Source organism: Rousettus aegyptiacus, unplaced genomic scaffold (assembly GCF_014176215.1).
Source record: "Rousettus aegyptiacus isolate mRouAeg1 unplaced genomic scaffold, mRouAeg1.p scaffold_m13_p_17, whole genome shotgun sequence".
Lineage (NCBI taxonomy): Eukaryota > Metazoa > Chordata > Mammalia > Chiroptera > Pteropodidae > Rousettus > Rousettus aegyptiacus.
Window position 1 is genome coordinate 1,760,404 of NW_023416292.1, and position 22,264 is coordinate 1,782,667.

At 45.3% G+C, this 22,264-nt stretch overlaps 1 protein-coding gene across 5 annotated transcripts in view; it reads left to right on the top strand.

The window, feature by feature from the left end:
* The window catches only part of ATP2B4 (ATPase plasma membrane Ca2+ transporting 4), an 84,994-nt gene that overhangs the window by 37,321 nt on the left and 25,409 nt on the right, over positions 1-22,264 (top strand). For 3 of the 5 annotated variants that reach the window (XM_036235317.1, XM_036235315.1, XM_016139770.2), the window contains exons 2-9: positions 4,025-4,679; positions 14,302-14,499; positions 15,124-15,381; positions 15,855-15,980; positions 16,394-16,516; positions 17,658-17,693; positions 19,249-19,410; positions 21,892-22,106. In XM_036235317.1, coding sequence (XP_036091210.1) covers positions 4,487-4,679; positions 14,302-14,499; positions 15,124-15,381; positions 15,855-15,980; positions 16,394-16,516; positions 17,658-17,693; positions 19,249-19,410; positions 21,892-22,106 — 1,311 coding nt within the window. In that variant the 5' untranslated portion in view covers positions 4,025-4,486. The remainder of the gene's footprint in view (positions 1-4,024; positions 4,680-14,301; positions 14,500-15,123; positions 15,382-15,854; positions 15,981-16,393; positions 16,517-17,657; positions 17,694-19,248; positions 19,411-21,891; positions 22,107-22,264) is intronic. The other 2 variants (XM_036235316.1, XM_036235314.1) reach the window with 1 other exon arrangement.

The following is a 22,264-nucleotide window of genomic DNA, read 5'->3' on the forward strand; positions in this document are numbered from 1 at the left end:
CATGGCAGTGACCCTGGCACTACAGCCAGAGCATCTTTGAGGGCCACCACCTCACTCCTGAGCACAGGCTCTCAGCTTAGTGAGGAGGACGAGGTAGGGCAGGGAGCAAGAGACTACTCTGCTGAGCAGTTTGGCCTGCAGCCTGGAGGCCGGAGTTGAGTATAGCTGCTTATTATTCTGGGCAGGTCTGGCTGCAGTGAAGCCCTAGCCCCTGGCTCCTCCTGTTTCCTTTCCCCCATTTCCATTCATACTTCATTTCCCACTCATCTGGCCAGATCCAACAGGCGCCTTTGGCAGGGGAAATTCATGGGGTGGGTGCCATTCTAATCCTCAAAATACCCTACTCCATCCCTTACAGGGGAGTTACCCTTTTTCCTCATAGCCTGGAGATGTATCTCTTCTTTAGCCTTCTGGGAAAGTTTCCAAGAGTAAGGAATTCTATGGACAAATTGGAAGAAATAGTATCTGACTGTTGCTTATGGTTTGGTGGCTTAGGCCATGAAGTTCTTGTCCCAGGCAGGTCCTTATTTCTGGAACTTGCTAGCGAGCCTAGCTACAGAGCGTAAGGTGGTTTGCTTCTCAAGGATGTATGAGACCTGAGGTAGGGACCATTTCACCCTCCTTGCCTAGATATGATAGAGATGTTTCTGAAGGAAAAAGAGCAAGGGTAAGTCAGCATTTCCTATACATGGAAATGGGTATTCTCTGTACTCGAAGGTTTTAGGTTTTTTTTCCAGTAAGTATATTCCCCACAGACGTTTTTGCTGCATAACTAATTGGAACATAAGGCAGTTTTGCCATAAAAAATAAAATAATGAGAAATAAAAAAGGAACATTAAAAAGGACATAATAAAACATGAAAAATTAAGAACAAAATTAAAAGAGCAAAATGCAAACACATGTCTTCCATTAAAAATTTTTTTGGGGGGGGCTTGTTGATTGGTCTTCTTGTTAGGCATGGCACTTTTTTTGGCCAAAATTTCTTCTTCCTTCATTAAGAGAAATATCAGTTTCCAACTAAAATATCTATAATTAATATTCTTGAAGACTTGTGAATTAGCAGCCACCACTTTTCTATTTGTATAGCTTGGTAAACTTGGTTTTGATAGGCGGAGGCCTGCCTGTGCTCACTGAAAGATTCGCAAACTGCTATGTGATCATTTTCTAGTAGTGTACAATCTGGTGTTACATGGAGCTTGCAATCTGTTTTATCTGTAGTTTTTATTATCTACTATTTTAAGACCACCACATCCACTCTTCACTGTACAGACCATTATGAAGGCTGAGATTTATATAATATAAAAATGAAAGTATTGAAGAACTTCATCTATGAAACCAAATTGACAACTAGCTTAAATACATGAAGTCTTCCCAATGTGAACCAGACTGTCAACCGGTCATTTTCTCTTTTATGGCAAAATTGCCTTATGGCCAATAAGTTGTGTGGCAAAAATGTTTCTGCCAAAGACATTTATAAAGAAACTACCAGCACAACCCCAGAGATGCCTACATTTTAAAAGACCTCTTAGATATTTGTCAGAAAATGAGGAGGTTCAAACTCAGGGAAGGAATAGAATGTAACAGAAAGAGCACCAGCCTGTCAAGGTTGCTGACTTGCCAAAGACCAAGTCACTTTTTTATCTGTAAGGTGGGGATCACAGGTGTCCTACCTAGAATTCAGATGGCAGTATTTTCAAGTGTCATTACAAATTGTAGAACAGATGTTAAGGACTTTAGGAAGAAAAATATTAAAATAATTTAATGGTCATGTAAAGTAATATGATTTCTTGCCCCTGCAGGAAGTGATGAGAGAGTTTGCTCTTCTATCTTATCACCCCTTAGGCTGGCAAAGTGCTAGAAACAAGGAGTGAGAATATACCTTACCCAGAATGCCTGGAGCCAGATGATTAATCCTGACCTGACAATAGGTGGTACCTCCCTGCCACCTGAGGCCTGAGCGTTTTGTCTGAGGTTGAGCTGGTATGAACTCTTACAGATTATTCTTTGCCAGTTGCCTAATAAGGTTAGGGGCTAGGCGAGCTCAGCAGTTGCAGTGAGCTCATATTCTAAGAGCTCAGAACTCGGAGAGAAATATGGGCACCTGCTGTATCTCTGAATTCCGGAAGAACTTTCATAGAGAAATAAACTGAGCCCCCAGCTGAGCACTGAACCCTTTGAGTTTGTGCTAACAGCTTAGTGCTTGACCTCCTGAATATGTGTCTCTAGAGCAACCTGCAGTAGACAAGCCTCATTTTTTCCCCCACAACATCTTCTTGAAACCTTAAGGACTTCTACGTAAGGGTCAAGATGGGCTTCTTGCTCCTACAGCCCTTCCCTCTGCTTAGAGGAGAAGCTGAATGGGAGAGAACATTCTGTGGTGCTGCACACTCCTGTGCCAGTCTGAATGGAGCTTGACACACTGCTTCTGGTTCTTTCCAGACTTCCTTGTTCCCCAGGATTCTCTGATGACATCTAAAAAGAAAGAAGGGAGTATAATATTAAGAAACAATTACAACAATAAAACCAAACCCTGCTTACTACCTTTGTAAGTCAGAGTAGCTCTAAAAATCTATGGTAGAAGGAGGAGGCAGAGGGCACATTGAGAGAAGGGGGTGTGTAACCACCTCCATCCGAGGGGTACTTCCTAAGAATAGGACTGATCGGAATCAGCAGGAACTTCGTCCACATGTGATTTTAGGAAAAGTAGTTGGTTAAGAGTCGATTCCTTATCTAATGGTTCTTGTGCTGCTCACCTTCTAGAAATGAGGATGTCATCCACTTATTACAGAGATGTTGACCAGAGCTCCTTTCCACCCCCTAGTAAGCAAACTCAAGTCAGCAGGGACTGCTTAACCAGGGCAGGGTCTCCTGTGTTCTGGCTCTATACTCAGGAAAAGCCTCTCCACTTTTACATGGCTGATATGTGGCAATGGCTCCAGCATGACACACAGCGGCCCCTCTCTGAAGCTGAGAACAAGGCTCAGGATAAGCCTTCTTCTCACCTTCAGCCCTCCATATCCTCACCTACACATAGTTCCACCCTAGTCAGCATGGGTGAGAGGTAAAACATGCCTTTCTGAGGGGAGGAATGCTGATTTGAGACCCACTCATGCAGAGGCTAAATTGTTCTTCTGCTGACCTTGCTGTGGCCGTAGGCTCTATCTGATTGAAAGCTGTCTTATCCCTGCCACTCCAGAGAAACTTTAAACATAGTTTAAACATAAGGGGGCAGAAGGACCTCTAAGGAGGAAAGATAGTTTGAAGCCTAGACTATCTTTCCTCCTTGGAGGTCCTTCTGCCTCCTTATGTAAAAAGGTTCCACCCTGTTTTGACAACTGCCAGAGCATTTTACTCTCCCCTTCCCTCCAAAAGCTTTTTGGAGAGGGGCGGGATTTAACTCCAAAGACATGAACTTTTATGCCTGGCTTGCAGCAAACTGAAGAATTTCCATACAGCTAGAGGCTGAGTGTTCTAAGGGGCCTTAGAGGAACTGGGCATTTTCCATCAGGTTGTCCTCCTGGTTTATACACGTGTGTGTTGGGACTAGGGAAGGGCACAGGGTATGGGAGAGGGTGGCAGACTGGCACGACACCCTCCAGATCACTTGGGTCTGGACTCCTTTTCTGAACCCTTCTCACCTCATAGAAGTGAGGTCAGATGAAAGGATTCTGTAATGGGTCCCACAAATAGAAAAGAGAAGTTAGGGCCATTAGAGGTTATAACCTTTTAATTTCAAGTTTCTGAAGTTGTAGGATTTGTGTTACTTGGTCTGGTAGAGGTGAGATATGAAGACTGGGGTGTATCTGAAATTATTTCCCTACATTCGACTTTACAGCTTGTTGGGGCCTCCCAGGGAGAAAGAGGGTTCTCCTGTTAGTTCACTCAACTGAAGCCTCAGCTATCAGCTTGGCTAAGGCATTAACTGTCACCTAAACCCTTGTGAGTATCTCTTGCTTGTGCAGGTGCTGAATCACTATGGCTGCTCTAATTGTTTCTTTTTGTCTATTTTGAATCCTTATTCCAGATATCCAGTTGTCATCGGTATCCTGGGAGCCCTCTTCCTTCTCCTGCTGCCTCTCTTCCACCGCAATTGCTGGTTGTTGCTAAGGCTGCCTCCATGGTAACATGCACATCTTGTTTATACCTCCATCTGGGCAAGTTGGTCTAAGCTAGGAACCTACCTACCCTGGACAACCACTTCCAGTACCACGTGGGGACACCAATCTTCGTGACACGTGGTCCGGCTGCCACTCAGTTCCCCCATCCTCTTCCTCTTCTCGCTGCCAAGCCTCATACAGGAAAAAGGATCTGGGCTAGAGACTCTGAAACTTATTGCACAAGATATAGTCCGTCAATTTACTAACTGCTCTCAGGGAAGCAAGAAGGAAGAAGGAAGAAGTGAGGCAGAGAGGCAAAAGACACTGATCAATTGAAGGGAAACTCCACATTTTTTCTCTTATCGAGGGGTTTGGTAACTGCAGTCAAAATGACGAACCCTACAGAACGTGGCTTGCCGGCCAATTCAATGATTGAAAGCCGTGAAGGAGACTTTGGCTGCACAGTAATGGACCTGAGGAAACTCATGGAGTTGCGCTCAACTGATGCAATGAACCAGATCAATATCCACTATGGAGGTGTAATAAATCTCTGCAGTAGACTGAAAACCAACCCTGTGGAAGGTAAAGGCCATGTCAGGAGTGGGGAATTGGAGGATCGTGGCTAGCGTTAAAAAATATTTTCCCAGTTTCTAGAGAAGGCATATTTCTGGAGCCCTCACTGGTATATCTGTGTCTGGTGGGGAAGGTATGGTATCTGAAGCACTAAAACGAGGTGAGGACATAGCCATTTTTTTCTCCCCAGACATGATGTTTAGGGGCTGTGTTATCATTCGCTAAAGATCATTCTTTCCTCCTTTTTCTGTATCAGTGCACAAAAAGAAAGATATGTATTTCTACTTTGGAAACATTTGTTAGAGATGCTTTTATCATTAAATAATCACATCAAGTCCCTTATTCTATATCGGTCTGATTGCAAAAGGGTTTTGATATAATTCTTCTCCACACTGACCTTACAGTGTAATTGGAGAGGCTAGGACAGAAAAAGTAAATAAGTCCATCTACTCGATGTAGCACTTCACTAATGTATACATTTAAAAATAGGGTGATAAGTCAAAAAGTATAGAGTTGTACCCACCAAATCATTAAATTACTGTGTTTCCTGTCAGTGAATTATTGATGATTTTTTCAATCCTGCCTGATGCACTTTCAGCATAATTCTTGTTAACCTATACTTAAGAGAGTATGAAAAATTCGGCTTTATGCTTGCCTGGCTTAGCCTAATTGCCTAATGAGCCATGGTAAAATGAAATTTTGCCTCATCAAAATGGAGAAGGAACAAAACGAACCTTGCTTTGTCACTTTTGCGTGGTTCAGCATTTCCGCTACAGGTTTTTATTTGGTCCCATCTGTCAGGCAGGCACCATGGTTGAGTAGTATGATATGGAGCAAAGATCTTGTCCTTTAGCTGCCTTAAGGTACACTATTTCTGAGCCTTCCTTTGGAAGCTACATCATTTTTCTTGTCAGTTCTAAGAAGTTTGACACCTAGCCAATGCAACAAGCTAGTGACCGGAAGTCTAGACTTTAGGATTTTTTTTTAGAGGAGAATTTTATTTAGCTATCTGTATATTGCCCATGTCTTGTATTTTTGTTGTTGTTGTTTTGTGTGTGTGTGTGTGTGTGTGTGTGTGCGTGTGTATCTGAGAGAGCTACCCTACATGTTCTCTTTACTTCTAGAATTCAATTTTCTATCTTACAGGCTTTGAGTTGAAATACTAGCTCTATTATGTACTAGCTGAATAACATTGAACAGTTCACTCAGCTTCCCTGAGTCTGTCCTTCTTTGAAATGGTGTTTATACCTAGCCCATAGAGTTATTAGGATTAAATACTATAATGTATGTATAGTGCTTATTTAAAATGGGAATTCAATAAATTAGTTGTCTCAGATTAAAACAGAACTTATGTGTTTGAAGATATTTGCCAGAATATGAGTGTCTATGGTGTACAATGTGTCATTATATCTCGAGTTACTGTATGTATAACTGTGACAATTGTCCATTTTGTCCAGTCACCTCTTGATGTCTAAAAGAGATCTGGTTGAGACAGCAGGGCTTAGTTGCTTTCGTGTGGCTCAGTCTTTGCCTTTTGGCTGGTATCTAATGACTGTCCTTTGACACTATCTACTTCTTGTCAGCCAGATTTCTTTATTCTACCATTTTTGTGGTAGATTGACCTTAAAGAAAGGCTATTCTTATTATGTTTTCATTGAGATAATGCACCAATCAGAATCTAGATGGATCTTTCTTTTTCCCTATCTATCCTGTTTTTGATTCTTTTGGTCAGTTGTTTCTCTCACAAAGTCAAACTCAGGAGTCCAAATAAGGTGAAACCTAAGAACCTCTAATAGCAGGATTCAGATTTTCCTCTCAATTCTCCAAATCCTTTCTCATAACTGCTACTGTTTACTTTCTGATTCCCAGAGAGCTTCCATTCTCAAAGGCTAACATATATCCTACTTTAATCTCAACATCAGATATCAAATGTTAATGCTCTTAGATTATTTCCCAGTCCTGGATTCAAACCTATAGTTGAAAGCCACCCTTTCTGATGGCACGTGCCTCTGTTGTCACAGACTCTGGCTATGCCTGTGTCCCAGTATCTCTACCATTGGCACAGTTGTCCACTGCCATTCTCCTGCTTCCTTAGGTCAAAAATATATACCCTGATTTGTTTCAATGTGAGACACTACAATGGGGCTGGTCCTTGAGCTGGGGGGTCGGGGTGTCAGAAGACTTTTCCATGAGTGATTTTTAGCTCTCCAGTGCCAACAGTGACTTCCTCGTGTGTGAGAAAGGAATAAAGGTATAGGAAAAGGAGACACTGAAGAGCAATACAGGAGTCACAAGGGTGATGCTCAGCTGTTTAGTCGGGAAGGCTGAGAAAAGAGCCTTGATATCCACGTACCCCAATGAGCTGATGGTATAAAAAGACAGCCTATGCACAGAAGACCACACTGAGGTGCCTTACAGCCTAGCATGATTGTGTCACCTATGGAAGGCACCTGTAGACTAATAATAAGAATATAGGAATTTATCTAGTGCTTGGACTCTGTTGGTTGGAAACCGAAGTGAAGTAAGATTGGGATGACTGGTGTCTAGAGTATGACTGTCCTCCTTTATATTCTGTTGCGTTAATAGCATCTTTAGTATAGATTGAAAGATTTTTTTTTTTTGAAACCATAGCTACTAAGTGGCATTATGAAACTTGGGAATTTATAACATTTCTGACACTAACATGGTTTTATTGTAGATTTACACAATTCTAGAGGGACATGGGACTTAATTTTAATTTGTATATTCTCTCTCCTCCCCCCTTCCCCTCCCACCCCACTCTCTTTCTCTTTCTCTCTCTCTGTTTCAACAGGCCAAAAAGTTTAAATTACTTGCCTAAGTTTTTACCACAGGGTAGAACACAATGGAATAGTTCATATTTTCTGACTCACAGTCCTTTAATGCTCTCCTGCTTCATGCTAGAGTAGCAACAGAGAATCTCAGAAACACAAATAATTTTAAAGTTTGTTTTATATTTGTCGACATAAGAATATCCAAACTTACAGAGAAATTGTATGAGTTTATTTGGGCCAAACTGATTATGTGCTAAAAGGCAAGATCTCCAATTCTCTGGAAAATGATGGTTTTATCATTTCTTTTATACATTCGGAATTAAGGAAGGAACATAGGGAAGATGACATGAAGGTGGGAGAAAGTGAGGCAGGGACTGGATTACAGGATAGTTAACAAGATCATGTTCTCTGTTGAGGGTGCTTACTCTTCGGAGGGGCTTGGAAAAGAGGCATTTCAAATGTGTAGTTAACCTAGATGCACAAGAACAGTGGACACAGCTGTCTTGAGGCAAAGGTAACCTTTTACTAGGGGAAGTTATATACCTGTGGTGTGATTACCCACCATGACTTGTCCAGTTAGATCACCATGTAAGGTTTCTTTAGGTTAGATTTATTACAGAGGCCTCTTTTCATCCACATACTTTAATGCCTGATAAAATGTCTAATTGAGACCTTGCCAATGTTAATTTAATATCAGCTTGCACTCCTTGAGGATACCTGCCTAGTTGGAATGATAGGAGTTGCCCCCTGGTCTGGAGTTGGTTAGACTCAAGAACACTTGGAAGTGCTCAGCTTCCCAACATTCAGCAACAACCAGAAACAAAGCTGAGCGTGAGTGACAAAGGGAAGGAAAGATAGGGGAAAAAAGGGGGTGGGGGGCACACATTAGAGAAACACAAGCCAAAAGAATATTTTGGAGGGAAGAGAAATGGTGGAGGTGAGCCGATGACCTCACACAGCCAGAAAGCAAGCTACGCTGTGACATGAGGGGTTCAGGCAAGTCTAGTAGCTTCATAAAACAAATATTTAGTGCTTGGTAAGAGGGGCGGGAAAGGTTTTCACAAAACTTGGGGGAAGCAGCATGCACAGCCATATGGTAGATGATTGAGAAAAACAGGAGAGTGAAAGTACACTCCCTTCATCCCTCCTCCCCCTGCAGGGAATTCCAAGTTGCACCCTGGGAGTTCCCTGTCTGGTTTGAGTTACTGCCTAGGGCTGAATTAGGCCAACAATGCATGACAGCTGTGGGCCTTCTCTTCCCAGCCCAACCCTAGGCTCTGCAAATTCTTTTCCATACAGCTCTTCCTTGCCCAGAATTGTACTTCTGGATTAGCTGGCATGATGCTGCCAGGCCAGGGGGCAGAGAAATCCCAATGGGGAGAGTGGTTAAGTCTTCCTGAATCTGAGAACCCTCCTTGCTTTATCCCATTCTCTTAGGCCTGGAACCCTTTGAACTGCATTCCCTTGGCGGCTTAGCAAGTTTTGTTTTCATGTGAAACTTCTTGTTCCTGCCTTGCGTTGAACCATCAACTAGGGGTGGAAGGATGGCATTCCCTCCTTGACTGCTGCCCCTCCTTGACTGAGGCCCACCCACATGGGGTATACCTGGAAGTGAGGCTTTTAATCTTTTTATTTAGCTCTGAGGTATAAGCACTAGGGAGTGTGAGCTGGATGGAAGCACATGCATGCAGTAAGGGAGAAGGTGGCTTAAGAGGGGACTCAGGGGGCTTGCTCTTCTATGCCAGAGTTGGAATGTTCAATACAGGCATAGAGCAGAGAGTCAGATAAGGGGGACATTGACCAGAGGATGTGCCCACTTCAGCAAGAATGAGAATAAGTCCATCATTTTGTGCTATGACCTGGAGGAGACTACTTCATCTCTAGGGGCTGGAAGTCCAGCAGAGAGAGAGCACATACCCAAGCTGCGGATGTGCTAAGCTGGAGACTAAGCTGGAGACGCTGAAGTGCAGAAACTGCTCTTTGTCTTTAAAGGAATGGCATTTGGCTAGCAGCAGGAGCCAGCTAAAGCCTTAGGTTTCTATATTGATGTGAAACTACTCCACCTCATGGCTTCCTAATCCAGGGTTTTTAAGGTAGGACTTGAAAGGTATTTTTTGTTTCTGTTCTCATATACCAGAGAGGACTGCCTTCAGATCAACCCAGAGAAACCTCTCCCTTGTACTATCTATGTGGGAAAAGATTCAGCTGCGTCTTTGGCAAGGTATCAAACTCAGACAGCTGGGAAGTCCCTCATAATGCCCAACCTAGCCCCACCCTTCCTGGGGCTGAGCTGGTTCTGATAAGGGTCCCTTGGCCAACGGACTTGGTCCTCCTAGGGAGGCTGGCCATGGCCCTCCCCTGCTGGTTCCAGGCCACTGAGGACTGGGCTGTTGCCTCTCCTCCCTAGCCCGAGGTCCCGGCACAGGCTCAGAGCACACGCAGATTTTCCACTGCTGCTCATATCGCCTCTTGCCTGGGCAGGAACCGTGTCACTCCCAGCATGGGGCGGGGACGGGCAACTTCACGGCCTGACATTCTCGTGGCCTCTCCCAGTGCCTGTGTTCAGTCTGGTCCTTAGGCCCAGGAGCCTCATGATGGGGTGGCGCTTTCTCTAGTGTTCTTGGGAACAAGGTTTCCTCTCATTTCCTTGATGTATTTCTCGGGGAAGCCCTTTTCCTTTGTTTCTAGCATTCTCTCCCTGCCAAGTCTTCCTTCCCTTTCTGGGAAGCTGTATATTCGAGAAGCAACTGTGGAGATTAGGGACTAAAACCCTTTCCTGGGATGGACAAGCATGAATGTGCAATTATAGCTCCTGAGAGCAGGTCCTGAGAGCCTCTCGGGGACAGGAAGAATTGGAATGGAAAGCCCAAAATTGGGGATTGGCTGAGCTCCCATTCCTACTTGGCTTTCTGTGCCATGCCACAATTGTCTGAGAGACAATTCCCAAGGCTACTATGCTAACAGCCCAATCTGCCCTTCCCTGCCACAGGGCATTCTGGGAACTGGGACAGCTACATGACTTCTTAAGGTAGCTATTGAAGAGCTTAGAATGACTTAAGGTGGAGCAGATAAATAAGAGAAAATGGCAAAAAAGAAGTAAGTGTGTGGCTTTGAGGGCATCTGGGTAAGAGAAAGGCCTGACCTCCTTCGTTTTCCATAATGTGTCTTGTTTCATGTGTTTGATCCAAAAAAGGCCTTAAGAAGCCTTTATTGAGTACAAAGTTTATAGGTTAGACTCTAACAGACCTGGTGTTACCATCCCTGAGGACAGGAAAGAGCGTGGACTAATTCACTCCAATCGTAAATAGTGGGAACTGGGCTAATTTGCTGAGAGGCTGCAGAGGAGAGCAGCAGTGGGCTGCCTGCAGTGAATGAAATAGGGTGACCAACCTGTGCTGTTTGCCTGGGACTGAGGGGGCGTTCTGAGCAGGCGAGAGCGTCACTGCTACAACCCAGAAAGTCCCTGGCAAACCAAGACAAGCGAGTCACACTGGAATGAAGCCTCGGCTGAGTGCAGCTGCCTCCACACCAGCCCTTCTGCGTGCAGGTTGGCACCCAGCTGCTTCCTGGGGAGTGAGATAGCCTCTGCCGCATACTAGGCTCGAGTAGTTACGTAACCTCTCCCAGTCTTACTTTGCTTATATATTAAATGGAGTTAATAGTAGCTACCACATAGGGTTTAGGATGTTTGAATGAGAAGACACAAATGTGCCTAGTGAAGCATCTGGCACAGAAAAACCACTTAACTGTTAGCAAACTTATTTATTACTCATTCATCCAGTTTATTCAGTAAATTTGTATGCGTACCATGTGCCAGACAGTGCTGTGGACCTAAAGAACAAAGATAAAAATCCGGCCTTTGTGAAGCGGGATCGACAAACAGAATAATGACTATGTGCACCTGAGACTAATGTGGTATTGTATGCCGACTGTAATTGAAAAAAAATTATAATGGTTTAAAAAAGGAACAGATGAATACATCACATCATATATTAGGGGAGAAGACCCGTAGAGGGAATGATTGAACAGGATAAGGGGAATGTAAAGCGCTGGGTAGAGAAGCCATAATGTTAAATGCAGTGGTCCCAGTGGGCCACACTAAGAAGATGACATTTGTACAAAGACCTGAAGGAAGTGAGAGAACGAGTCCTACTTAGTGAAGAGGATTCCGAGCAAAGGAGACGTGGGCCCTAAAATAGTGCATTCCAAGACCAGAGGGAAGCTAGCTTGGCTGGATCTCAGTGACCAAGGGGAAAATTGTAGGAGTTGAGGGGTGGGGGCCGGGAGCTCCTACGGGGCCATATAGGCCATCATAAGGTCTTCGGTGCCCAGTTTCACTCCAAACAAAAGCTACCAGGGGATTGTGAGTAGGTAAATATCATGGGTTGGATTTTAAAAATATCATTCTGGCCACTCTGTTGAGGACAAAAAAATGAGGGGATAAGCAAGGAGACCAGGAAGAAGTTGTAATAATCCAAGCAAGAGATGATGATGGCTTGGACAAGGATGGTAGCAGTGGAACAAGAGAAATGAGTGGACCTGGAATATATTTTGAAGTTAATGCTGGCCAATTCTTGACTAAATGGATTACTAAATATGAGAGAGAGAGAGAGAGGAGAGACAAGGATGATTGTAAAATATTACTATGAGAACAGGGAGGGGCAGGGCTCCTTCACACAGGTGCTTCTAGCTAGACTTTTGTTGTTGTCGGGCCTTCCTTACTGGGACGATCCTTATTATGACCTCTAATTTCTGATATCTTGGTTTGCCTTTGTAGTCATGTATTCACCCTTGTTAAGGAGGGAACAAAAGGCCTGTCTTCCCTTTCCGTTGTAAATTGTGCTTCCTTGAGAAACATCCCAGGTAGGTTAACAAATTATCAGAACTCCTATTTCCTTCAAGCAAACCTGGCCCTCCGGCACAGCAGTCCCAAGTTGGCACAGCCTTGGGGTCTAGAGTCCCTGGGGAGAAAAACCAGCAAGGCCCTACCCCCTGGCATCTCTGCCTGTGCCTGCCTGGGAATCAAGATGCCCTGCCCAGGAACACTTTTTCCCAGGCCCTTGCTTTTCTTTCCTGCTGGGAACTTGACTTCCCAGAGTGTGGAGACAGGAGCCTCTGGGAAGCAGCCCAACTTACTTCCCATATTTTGGCCAAACCCTGCTCCCCTGCAGAGCTCAGCTGTAGGCCAGCGTGGTACTGCTGGGCACTGAGAGGCAGTAGGTGGGGTTGGGGGCTTAAGAACACCAGGCATCACTTTTCCCCGACAGCTCTGTTTTCCTCTCCTAAGCACTAGCAAACAGAGCGGTCTCCAGCCCCGACTTCACAAGTGTGGATGCCAGTTCATCCCCCATTTTAGCTCCAGGCAGGGTCCCTCATCTGCCTTCCCAGACAGATGAGTACCTCTTGTGGTGGTTTTGTTTTCAGGGTGAAGTGGAGGCAGTCTCCGACCTTGCAAACAACACTCTCTTGGGCACCTGTTTTCCCATTTTCAAAACCTTTTCTGTCCAAATATCTTCCTTAGATCTAACCCAGATCTCTCCTCTTGCCATTTAACACCCTGGGGTCCTATTCAGTGGAGATGGAAAGCATATGTTCACCCTCATGCTGTGTCCCCACCCCTGCCAGTAGAACACCTTGCATGCTGACTGAAGTCTGAAGAAGGCCTCTAGCATCAGTATCTCCCTTTTCTCCATGTGGTGCTATCGTTGGCTTTTCCTTGCTCTCTGTGTGAAGCTTCATCTTCTGATTCCGTTAGTGGCCTGTCCCCTGATTCTGACCCTCTTCAGCTGCTGACATTTTTTTCAGGACAAAGGCTGCCCCACCCTGCCAGCAGGGAACTCATCCAACAGTGCAGCCAACAACTGCAGGTGCCAAGACCAGGGCTAATATGCTGCTGTGTGTAAACAACTTGATAAATGCCAACCGACAGTAATAGAAATTTTAGGATTTACCCCTTTCCCTTCAAGTGTAAAACCCTGGGACCCAGCAAGGGGGATAGGCACTGGGAATATTTAATTCTCTTTGCTCTCTGGGAACATGCCCAGAATATGTGTGCACTCCCACGCAGGTACATGAGCATAGGTGTGCATTAGTGGGAGCATACGGGTAGCCAAGATGGTATACTATCAACTTCATGGCTCTACCTTTTTTGTTCTCTTTTTTCAACCAGAATAGTAGTACTTCTCTTAGTACCTAATACTTAGTCTAAGTAATGCTTTTCTAAATACACAATACTTAGTAGAATAGTAGTACCTCTTAGTGGTGTGTATGTGACAGAAAATGGAGGATATGCATGCTCAAAGTTGGAGTCTCAGAGCCCCTGTTCTGTTGATCTCCTAACGCCACTGGAGCTCGGAGTCAGGACAACTGGTGCGGCTGTGTCTCCTAGATTCCTAGCATGAACTCGAGCAGATAACTTATTCTTTCTGGCCTTTGTTTTTAAATCATTACCGGCATTTACATGTTAACATGAAAGAGAAGTTCTGTGTGAGTCTTAGGAAATGTTTTAATGTCTATGTTCTCAGAACTGGAGCCTGGAGCATACTCAATGAGGAGGACATGAGGTTTTAGATCCAGGTTAGCTTAGCCTAGAGAGTAAGAGGAGTGAGTGAAGCCCACGACCAACTTGTCTCAGTTTGCCCATTTTTAGACTGAAAGCTTCACACCCCTGAGTCCTGGGCAAACTGGGATGGTTGGAAACCCTAACTGGATCTCATACTTAGGCAGATCAGGAAGCAAGGGGTCTTTTTTAAAAAGGGGGTCTTTTCAATGCCTCTTCTGTCATTCGTCTCTTCCACTTTTTTCCCCACTCATTCATCCCACTCCTATCTCCTTTTCAGGCCTATCTGGGAACCCGGCAGATCTGGAGAAACGTAAGCAAGTGTTTGGACAGAACTTAATCCCTCCCAAAAGGCCCAAGACCTTCTTAGAATTAGTGTGGGAAGCCCTTCAAGATGTCACACTCATCATCCTGGAGATTGCGGCCATAATCTCCCTGGTCCTGTCCTTCTACCGCCCCCCTGGTGAAGAAAATGAACGTGAGTGTCTTAAACAGCCCAGCATGACTCTGATCAGTTTCTTTCCATGATCACCAAAAAGCACTTAGTGTTGGTGGTTGACAGATTATAGCTTTAAAGTTTTCCCTTATTATCCAGGGTGGGTTCTCCAAAGGAAGCCAACAAGTAGCTGGTAAACTATTCTTCCAAACCATTCTCATTCCATGGTCTTTTCCCCCTTCTCCCATCAAATCCTTATTCAGAATGCCCAGAATCCTCTACCCTCACCCAACCAACAAAGCCCTGCTTCTCAAAGTGCCCCCACCATGTCATTGGCATTTGGGGACATAGCAGTGGGAGCCTGACCATATTGGGATTCATAAGTTCTTTACACATAAATTGTCTATAATTTGCATTGACGTGTTCTATGCTGTTTAGTCATTTGCTTCTTTTGAGTTAACATAAATAGTTACATAGTGATAAAATGATGCCCAATCCTTCTGCCCTTCAGTATCTTCAGAGGATAGCTCTTCTGCTCAAGAGTTTTATTTTTATTATTTTCCTTCCCTGATTTTCCATTCTGTGGTATTGAGGAAGCACTAACCATTTATAATGTCAACAGAAGGCCTTTGGTGATTCTTTCTTTCTGTCCTTTCCCTGGGTTAGAGTGTGGTCTACCTGTAAGTAGCCCAGAAGATGAAGGGGAGGCAGAAGCCGGCTGGATTGAGGGGGCAGCCATTCTATTCTCAGTGGTCATCGTGGTGCTAGTGACAGCCTTCAATGATTGGAGCAAAGAGAAGCAGTTCCGGGGGCTGCAGAACCGCATTGAAAAGGAACAGAAATTCTCCATCATCCGGAACGGTCACATCATCCAGCTCCCCGTGGCTGAGATTGTGGTGGGTGATATCGCCCAGATCAAATATGGTGAGAGCTTCATGTTTCTCTTACCCATGTCACCCTTTCTATTTGAGATTCAGGTCTTTTGGCATAAGGACCCAAAAAGATAGGACCCAAAACTAAATTAGCTTCTAGGTTAACATTTAAGGAGGTTGTAGGAAGGAAATTCAAAGAAAGTAACTGAAACTCTTCCAAAAGATTGTCAAACTTTTGTGTTTGACAATCTTCGTGTCTTTGGATTTAAAGTATATAATATTCAGGTCATAGGAAGGCGTTTGAATTTATCATACCTGGATCAATAATCATTTGAATTTACCTGGAAAGGAGTCTCATCCCAGGTTGTCAGAGCTGAAGTTATCTTTCAAAGGCTCTCCAACTACTCCCTGGGCCATTGCCTCTAGGTAGGGTCCTGAGAGCAGCCCTTAGATGGGTTGGATGGTGGTCCTCACCCTCTACCAGTCTCTTACCTCCCTTCTTTCCCCTCCCCAACTGTGTACTAGGTGACCTGCTGCCTGCAGATGGGATCTTGATCCAAGGTAATGATCTCAAGATCGACGAGAGCTCTCTGACGGGGGAATCGGACCATGTCAAGAAATCTGTGGAAAGAGACCCCATGTTGCTCTCAGGTATAGCCTGTGGCTACCCCAGTCCCCTTTTTGCCTCCCCACAAACAGCCAGGCCACAGGGACTTGACCCAGACCCTACTCTCTCTTCTGGCTCTGCCCTATCTCCTTCCCCTGTGTTCACCTGTGACAGCGGCATATTAGTGGGTTGAATGCAAGGATATCAGATAACCTAAAAGAAGTTCTCTGTGCAGGGGCCTTCAAAGAGCTCTGCTGGCTGGGAGTGCAGAGCAGGAACTGTACTCTAAGGCAGTTAGACACACTTATCTCCTTATCTCATTTTCTTGGTGTATTTTAAATGGTCCCAGCTCTTGACCCATTCCTACCCCTGCAGGGAGAAGGGGCTGTTTTTTTCTAAGTATGTATTTCATACCAGAGCATGGCTAAGTGTAAGAATCTTCTCCTTCCTCATACAGGGACCCATGTCATGGAAGGTTCTGGCAGGATGGTCGTGACTGCTGTGGGTGTCAACTCCCAGACTGGAATCATCTTTACCCTCTTAGGGGCCAGTGAGGGAGAAGAAGAGAAGAAGAAGAAAGGTAAGAGGCATTCAGAATGAAATTCTTCATCCCATTCCCCATGGACAAACTAGGAAGCAAGGGAGCAGATCTGGATGGAAGAATCTGCTGGATGAAAAGTGCAGGTATCCAAACCCTTTGTCGAGATAAAAATGTCAACCCTGGCTCTCCAGGGTGCTCGGATGAAAACCAGATCCTGGCTCTAGGCTCCCAAATCAGGCTGCATTGAGCTTTGGTTCCTGTGCCTATTGGTGGGTTGCAAAGAGGTGAGTTATCAAGCCTGCCACAAGTGAGCTGGCTAGGTGCCGTGACCTAAAATGCCCTCTGTGTAATTTTCTGACCCCCCTCCCTTTCTTCCTCAAATTTGGGGGATTAAATGAACCAGGAAGGCTAAGGGTAAACTGGCTGGGAGATGAATCTGGATTCCTGGCTGCCAGTGGAAGAGAGATGGAGGAGGTGGAGCCAGGAGAGTGAGCGGAGAAGTGATGTGTACTCTGAAGTTTAGCCTGTCTTTGCTGTTCACTTGTTCCTGAAGGAAGGAAAACAGAAGATGAACAAGAAAAAGTAAAACCAGATCTACACCTTTTCCTAAGCTCTCCTTCCCTTGAAGGAGAGAAAGAATCTACCGCTTCAATAGAGGACCATCTTGGGCTGTTTAGTAGAGGGGAGTTTATGAAAAGGAAACAAAACACACTCCCTCGGGAACTAGATCATTCGTTTCTGCAGCTACCCACAGATGAATAAGGAGGAAGCTTGCCTGGTGCCGTTGAATTGACATGGAGACACCTTGCAGGGCCTTTGCAGTCAGGCGGAAACAGTTCAAACGTCTCACTTCCTAACCCCCACCCCATTTCTCCAAGTGATGTGACTCAGGCCAGAAGCACCCTCCCAGTGGCAGCCACGCTCCAGGAGAGAGCAGCTCGGGCATGGGTGTGCGCTCACCCGCACGAGTGGTCTGGTCCATATCCCACGGTTTCATGAGAGCCCCTAGTGAGAAGGGAGGTAAGCAGAGACATGAGCTTCCTTCACATTCCCTTCCCTGCAACTCAGCCCATTTGCTGTTGCCCTTTTGGGCTCTGAGCAGGACAAACAAATTGGATATCTGATCTCTTAATAGTCACTTTGGGTCTCCACCCCACTTTTTTCTTTCTTGTTCAAACAGGTAAAAAACAAGGAGTCCCTGAAAATCGCAACAAAGGTAACCTGTCCACCCACTCATTTACCATCTCTACCTAACTACACTCAAACCAGACCTTTCCAGGCCATCTGCCCTCTCCTTTACCTTGCCATAAATCTGTTATCTGCTACTGTGGCCCAGATTTCTCATCCTGAGGAAGGTGCAGAGATTTGGGGGTGGTCTCAAGGGCCCAGTCCCAGTCTGAGGTGGGACAACAGCACCCTCTGCTGTTGGCTCAGGGAACCTCCTGTCAGGGTTTCTCTTCAGGAATGTGTAGGATTTGGTCTGCTCTTCCCAGGGTCCTAGAGCCTTTGCCGCATTGCCCTAGGCCGGATTTAAACACCAATGTTCATCAGTTTCTGGGTTGGAGACTTCAGGGTCCTTATGGTGGAGGGAGTTGGGGGGGGGGCAGTCCCTGCACCCTCCTCTTGCTAGCTTCCTCATCGGTGTCCTCTTCTGGTCTGGAATCCTCTGCTGTTCTCGGAGGTGCTTGAAGAGAGCCTTTTCTCCATGATTCTCTCCCAACCTCTTTCTTTGTTCTCTCCACAGTCTGTTTTCTTCCTCCTGATCTGATGTGTGTTTCTTTTTTGGTGGCTGTGCTGACATCCGTCTCTGTCTTGTTTGTGAGTCTGACAGCAGAGACAGGGTCTCAGGAAGGGCATCCTAAGAAAAGGAGCCAAGCTCTGAGGGTGAAATTGGAGGGTGGTGGGAGCCAGTGAGAATTGTTCTCTTGAGATTGTTTTTAGAGTTTGTCCTCTGTCAACCACACTATACAGTCTTTAAAGAGAAAGTCATCACATCGGAGAACCTGGGGTACACAGAAATAATTCCTTAATTTTAGGTCTCTTTAACTCTTCTTTTTAATGCAAAATTGGTTTATATGTCTGTCTTTATCTCTGCTTTCTCTTATTCCAGGGAGTCCCTCACACCAGCTTCTTCCCTCTCCCCTAGAAGGTTAACCCCAGTCCCTACTCTGTATCTCTCTACCTCTGTCAGTCAGTGGAGGGGGAGTTTCCTTTCCCTTTGGTCAGCTGAAACAAGAAAGAACTGAAGAACACTCTGTGTCTGGTCTCTGTGCTTCTTTCCTGGCAGTCTATAGATATAGAGAGGTGAACCTTTGAGCAGAGCAAAGTAGGACCCTTATGCTCTGGACACATCTGCCAGCCTTCCCTTTCAGCCCCGTTCTGCAATAAAGATTCACTATTGTAAGCACTGAATTCCAGAAACGAGTGGTTGTTAGTAATAGTGCTGAGTGGCATGACTAATCCTCTTGCTGGAATAAACTCGGCTTGGGACGCTGAGATCATGCCAGGAAGCTGCACTGAAGAGGAAATCCATACCCTAAAAGCACCCCCATTTCAGCTCTAGTTGCTAGAATATCATTCTATAGGCCTTAATAGAGGGTCAAAGGCAAGCACCCAGTCTGGCATGGAGTGAGGGTGGTCAGGACTAATGTCAGAGGTCCCAGGTGTATCCAGGAAGAACACAGAAGGGTTTTTGGGTTTCCACCTGCCTGCTAGCAGCTCAGTGTCACTACCTGGCCTGCTTACCTGTCCTATTTATGTGTACACTCCAGCAAAGACTCAGGACGGTGTAGCCCTGGAAATCCAGCCACTCAACAGCCAGGAGGGGCTCGACAGCGAGGAAAAGGAGAAAAAGGCACCCAAACTGCCCAAGAAGGAGAAGTCAGTGTTGCAGGGCAAGCTGACGCGCTTGGCCGTTCAGATCGGGAAAGCTGGTGAGTAAGGCGGAGCCTTCCAGTGGTTGTGGTTTATTCAGGCTGTTGGATCCTCGCTGCTTTGATTCCTTTCTCTCCACACCACCCAGGTCTGGCAGAAGAAGCCAAAACTTCTGAGTGGCTCGTGCAGTCTAGGTAGCTGTGTCTCCTGCTTCTGCCACCCTTTGGCTACTCCCTAGGCTGTCAGAGAAAGGCTTCACCGTATGTGAGGATTAAAGGCCCTGAAGTCTCTTCCATCCAAACAAATGGGAAGTAGAGACCCTACATCACAACAAAGGCAATTTACATTAGCAAAAAGGGAGACTTTCATTCCTGCTTACCTGTCACCTGTGTGAAGTGTAGAGAAGGCCGCTGTTCCTCGGAGGTGGCTCTCTAGCAGAGTAGTAGCATCAGGACAGGCACAGAGTCATAAATTCAAAATAGGGACTGTAGAATAAAGGAAGACGGTTATGCAGAGGCCCTCTTGAGGAGAGGTCACTAAAGGTGCCCTGTGTGTCACAAGAGGAAGTGGCTTCTCGCTTGCTGCTACATTCTTTCAGTGATGGGGTGAGGTGAGGGGGTTGGAGGAGGAAACAAAGGGAAGATTACTCCTTCAGTGGACATACCCATCTAGGTATGGTCCTGTAAAGCTGTCAATTACTTGCCCGTGTGCCGCTCCCCACCCTCCACCCCGCTCCCCGTTTACCACAATTATAGTCTAGCCCAGGACATCTCTATGTACAGTTCACAGGGGACTTTGTTAAAATGCAGTATCTGATTCAGGAAGTTGGAGTGGGGCCTAAGAGTCTACATTTCTAACCAACCCCAGGTAAAGCCAATGCCGCTGACCCCCTAAGCGCGCACTGAGTAGCTAGAATCTGTGTTGTCCACTACCATAGCCACTCTTTTGATTTAAATTAATTAAAATTAAATACAATTAAACATGCAGTTCCTCAGTTTACCTTAGCCTTATTTTGGTTGGTCAGTAACCACATGTGGCTAGTGACTACTATATTGGACAGTGCAAACCAAAGCATCACAGTGAGTTCTATTGGACAGCATTAGTCTAACCCATTCATTTGGTTCTATTACCCAGCTAATTTTGAGTACTGTAAAATCTCTCAAATATAAACTATACATGGATGAGATGAATTGCAGGTATAGAACCAAGTTATTGAGCCTCACACAAAGGTTTGAAACATTACATAGATTCCACCTAACCTTTCCTATTGTCTTCTTAATCCTCATCTTGTTCTGTAGGAAGTACAAGCTTCCAAATGGCTGACTGCTTGTCTAACTCTGTTGTTTTATTTTACATATTGAGCTAGGCCAGGGAGAGGGTGAGGCAAATGATGTGCCTCATGGGACCCTCAGAGTGATGATGTCTCCTTTAAGTTTGTACCCTAGGCACTTTGTTTGCCTCACCTTAGCCCTGAGGCTGATGAAACAAAGTGCAGAAGCATAAGCTTTCATTGATATTCATCGATCACCTCTAGTCTTACTCTGATCCCCGTGAGTTGTCAAGCCCTCGGGAAAAGTAAAGACCCAAACCAGACCTGGTTTAAGGCAGGGCTGTTCCCATATTGCACCACAGATATGGGTACTGCTGTGCCCAGATACTGGTCCCAGGGGAATTGGAGCCCCTAGGCCAGTGGTTTTAGACCTTGAGCTGATTCTTCTATTTACCTCAGTGTGTAGGATGACCAACTGTCCCGGTTTGCTTGGGACTTTCTCAGTTTTAGCACTGAAAGTCCCATGTCCCAGGCAAACCAGGATGGTTGGTCACTCTCCCAGTGTGTCATACCAAAAACCTCTTGTGCTTTAGTTTCCTTGAAAAAAGAGATGATAATAGTAACATCTCACAGGGTCGTTGTGAGGATTAAATGAGTTAGTTTATGGGAAGTGCTTGCCTGGCCCATGGTAAGTACTATATAAATATATACCATTATTTGTCATCTTTTTCTATGTAGTGTCAGGGGAAAGGTCGGGAGGCACTGTTCTAAGGGTTGGTCTTGTAGGTGATATGCTAACACCAGAGGGACATTGCTGTAAAGGAGTTGTGAATGGCCCATCATTCGCAGGCTACTATGGGAGAAGTCCACATTGATAAGTGACTAAGAAACAGGCAAATATTGTCAGTACATTGTGGGATGAGAGAAGGTCTGAGATAGAATCATAGAATGCTGTTTCAGAAAACTAGACCAGCCCTCTTATTCATGAATGAGGAAACAGGTCCAGAGAGGGTCAAAGACTTGTCTAAAGCCACAATTCAAGTTAATGCAGTACTGAAACTAGAACCTGTGTCTCTGGAATGTGAAACCTGTGTCTTTTTCCCCCATCATGTACGAGCATCAGAAAATGGGTAGAGGATTTTAGTGTGACTTCCTAGATGTAGCAGTTTTAAAAATTGGTAGCAAAAGCTACGACTTATGCTATTTGTCTCTAACTGGGGCCCTAGGAATGCCCTCGAGCTGGGGTTCATGTGGCTCATTTCCTATTCAGGTCTGATCATGTCCGCTATCACCGTTCTCATCCTGATTCTGTACTTCGTGATTGACAACTTCGTGATACAGCGCAGACCATGGCTAGCAGAGTGCACTCCCATTTACATCCAGTACTTTGTCAAGTTCTTCATCATTGGCGTCACCGTACTGGTGGTAGCTGTGCCAGAGGGGCTGCCACTGGCTGTCACCATCTCACTCGCCTACTCTGTGAAGGTGAGACTAGATGATACTGTCTTCTTTTAGGACCGAGATGGGAAGGAGGGTACCACATAGCCTTTAATGAAAAGACAGACTGTCTATCCCCTGTAAACTCCTGGTGGTACCTCATAAGAGCAAAAGTTTCTGCTACTGTGAAAGACCGTCGTGACCAG